The sequence below is a fragment of the Rhea americana genome, unplaced genomic scaffold (genome assembly GCF_003343005.1).
Source record: "Rhea americana isolate MKP2758 unplaced genomic scaffold, rheAme1 scaffold_907, whole genome shotgun sequence".
NCBI classification, from domain to species: domain Eukaryota; kingdom Metazoa; phylum Chordata; class Aves; order Rheiformes; family Rheidae; genus Rhea; species Rhea americana.
In genome coordinates, this window is record NW_028187097.1 from 3,117 (window position 1) to 6,376 (window position 3,260).

The following is a 3,260-nucleotide window of genomic DNA, read 5'->3' on the forward strand; positions in this document are numbered from 1 at the left end:
GGGCCCCGGCCCCCACCCCGGCACCCACCCCAGCACCCACCGCCCGGCCCCCGCCCGGCGCCCGGCTTACGTGCTTGGAGAGGTCGGGGCTCTTGGAGTCCACATCGTACCTGCGGGGACAGACGGACGCCGCGGCGCCTTGCAGCGGGGACAGGGATGGGACACACGTGGGGCTGGGGCCGGTACAAGGATGGGGACAGGGACAGAGCTGGGGACGGGGATGGGACAGAGCTGTGACAAGGACACAGGTGAGACAGGAATGGGGGAGCCGAGAATGGGACAGGGGACAGAGACAGGGATGGGGACGGAGAGGGGGACCAAAATGGGATAGGGACACAGATGGGACAGGGATGGGGACCTGGGCGGGACAGAGACGGGATGGGGACGGGAACAGGCACGGAGACAAGGACGAGGCAGGGATGAGGATGGAACCGGGGATGAGACCGGAGCCGAGATGGGACGCGGACGCGGCTGGGGCAGGGACGAGGCAGGACCGGGCACGGGGACAGGGGTGGCGATGGGGCCCGGCGCGGGGAGCGGGGCAGGGCGCCCGCCCCGGCCGGGCGCTGCCGGCGCCGGCGCCGCACTCACAGGTCGAAGCGCAGGTTCTGCTTCTCCTCGAAGAAGTAGTCGAGGATGAACTTGCGCACGAAGTCGGGGTTCAGGGTGTTGTCGATGACCTCGGTCCGGCCGAACTGCCGGGGCACGGCCGTGAGCGGGGCGCGCGGCCCGGGGGGGGGGACGCGGGGACGTATTTAGGCGTTTGCGGCTGGAGGGGGCAGGAGGGAGGAGAGAGATGGGGACCCGAGGGGACCCCGGGGCCGCGGGGGACACAGGTAGCAGGAGGGGACCCGAGGGGACCTGGGCACGGAGGACCCAGGTGCCCCCTACATCCCCCGGCACACGCACTGCCCCACCCACTCATTAAGCCCCCCCTCCCCCTGCACCCAGCAATTAAACAGCTGCTAATTAGAGGCCAGCTGGTGCAGAGAGCCCCAACCCCGTGGCCAGCTGGCTGCACACTGTGTGCTGATTGGCTGCCCGGCCAGCTCCCCAACATGCTCATTGGCCAACTGGTCAGCACCCCAATGTGCTCATTGGCCGTCTGACCTGCACCCCAACGTGCTCATTGGCCAACTGGTCAGCACCCCAACGTGCTCATTGGCCGTCTGACCTGCACCCCAACGTGCTCATTGGCTGGCTGGTGTGCATCCTGCCACGCTGATTGGCTGGCCAGCTGCACCCCAGCACGCTGATTGCCCAGTTGGCCAGCACCCCAGTGCACTGATTGGCTGGCCGGTCAGCGCCCCAACGTGCAGATTGGCTGGCCGTCTGGCATCCCGACACATTGATTGGCTGGCACCCCAACATGCTGATTGGCTGACAGATCAGCACCCCGACACACCAATTGGCTGGCTGATCAGCACCCCAACGCGCTGATTGGTTGGCTGGCACCCCGACACACCGATTGGCTGGCTGGTCGGCACCCCAGCGCTCTGATTGGCTGGCTAGCACCCAGACACACTGATTGGCTGGCTGGTCAGCACCCCAACGTGCTGRTTGGCTGGCACCCCAACACACTGATTGGCTGACAGGTTAGCACCCCAACGTGCTGATTGGCGGGCGGGCACCCCGACACACCGATTGGCTGACAGGTTAGCACCCGAACGTGCTGATTGGCTGGCTGGCACCCCGACACACTGATTGGCTGGCTGGTCAGCACCCCAACGTGCTGATTGGCTGGCACCCCGACACACTGATTGGCTGGCTGGCCCCCCAGCATGCCGATTGGCTGGCTGGTCGGCGCCCCAGCGCTCTGATTGGCTGACCGTCCCCCCCGTGCCACTCACCTCCCGCCACTGCTTGCTCTCGGCGCCCTGGGTGTAGAGGACGCAGACTGCGGGCGAGAGGCGGGTGAGGGGGGCCGGGGCGCGGCGGGACCCCCCGGGCCCCCGCCCCGGCGCACTCACGCGGGTCCGACTTGGAGAACGTGTCCTTGTCCAGGAGGCGCCTGCGGGGCACAGCGCGGCGTCGGGCGGGGAAACCGAGGCACGGCCAGCCGCCCAGCACCTCCCTTACACCCCTGCATCCCCAGTGCCCCACAGCCCAGCCCGCCCTGCTCTCCCAGTGCCCCCCACATGCCCAGCGCCCTACATCCTCTGTGCCTCCCGCTCCCCCATTGCGGCCCCACATCCCCAGTGTCTCCCAGTGCCCTATCGCCGTGCCACCCCATGCTCCCAGTGCCTCCCATAGCCCCAGTGCCCTCCCCTGGTTCTCCCAGTACTCCCCATAGCTGCCTCACTCTCCCAGTGCCTGCAGCACCCCCTTCTCCCCTAGTGCCTCCTGGTCCCCCAGCACCCATCAGTGCCCCATGCTCTCCCAGTGCCTCCCAGTGCTCTGCTGCAATGCCCCCCTGCTCTCCCAGTGCTCCCCATAGCCCTGGTGCTTCCCAGCTCTCCCGGTGCCCCCCAGCTCTCCCAGTGTAATCCATAGCCCCAGCGCCTCTCAGCTCTCCCTGTGCCCTTCATAGCCCCAGTGCCTCCAAGTGCACCCCATATTCCCAGTGCCTCCCAGCTCTCCCAGTGCACCCTATAGCCCCAGTGCCTCCCAGTGCACCCCATAGCCCCAGTGTCTTCCAGCTCTCCCAGTGTACCCTATAGCCCCAGTGGCTCCCAGTGCACCCCATAGCTCTGGTGCCCCCCAGCTCTCCCAGTGTACCCCACAGCCCCGATGCCTCTCAGCTCTCCCAGTGCACCCCATAGCCCCAGTGCCTCCAAGTGCACCCCATAACCCCAGTGCCTTCCAGCTCTCCCAGTGTACCCCATAGCCCCAGTGCCTCTCAGCTCTCCCTGTGCCCTTCATAGCCCCAGTGCCTCCAAGTGCACCCCATAGCCCCGGTGCCTCCCAGCTCTCCCAGTGCACCCTATAGCCCCAGTGCCTCCCAGCTCTCCCAGTGCACCCCATAGCCCCAGTGCCTCCAAGTGCACCTCATAGCCCCAGTGCCTTCCAGCTCTCCCAGTGCAGCCCATAGCCCCAGTGCCTTCCAGCTCTCCCAGTGCACCCTATAGCCCCGGTGCCTCCAAGTGCACCCTATAGCTCCAGTGCCTCCCAGCTCCCCCAGTGCACCGTATAGCCCCAGTGCCTCCCAATGCACCCCATAGCTCCAGTGCCCCCCAGCTCTCCCAGTGTACCCCACAGCCCCAATGTCTCTCAGCTCTCCCAGTGCACCCTATAGCCCCAGTGTCTCCAAGTGCACCTCA

The 3,260-nt window shown here is 67.0% G+C and overlaps 1 protein-coding gene across 1 annotated transcript in view; it reads right to left on the reverse strand.

The window, feature by feature from the left end:
• Positions 1-2,180, reverse strand: part of LOC146584643 (copine-5-like) — a gene marked incomplete at its 3' end in the record, with an annotated part of 5,293 nt that extends 3,113 nt beyond the window's left edge. The window contains exons 1-5 of the mRNA XM_085324395.1: positions 2,155-2,180; positions 1,971-2,011; positions 1,851-1,897; positions 592-695; positions 75-110 (exon numbers count right to left, since the gene is read on the reverse strand). Of these exons, the coding sequence (XP_085180521.1) occupies positions 75-110; positions 592-695; positions 1,851-1,897; positions 1,971-2,011; positions 2,155-2,180 (254 nt within the window). The remainder of the gene's footprint in view (positions 1-74; positions 111-591; positions 696-1,850; positions 1,898-1,970; positions 2,012-2,154) is intronic.
• Between the last annotated feature and the right edge of the window lie 1,080 nt (positions 2,181-3,260).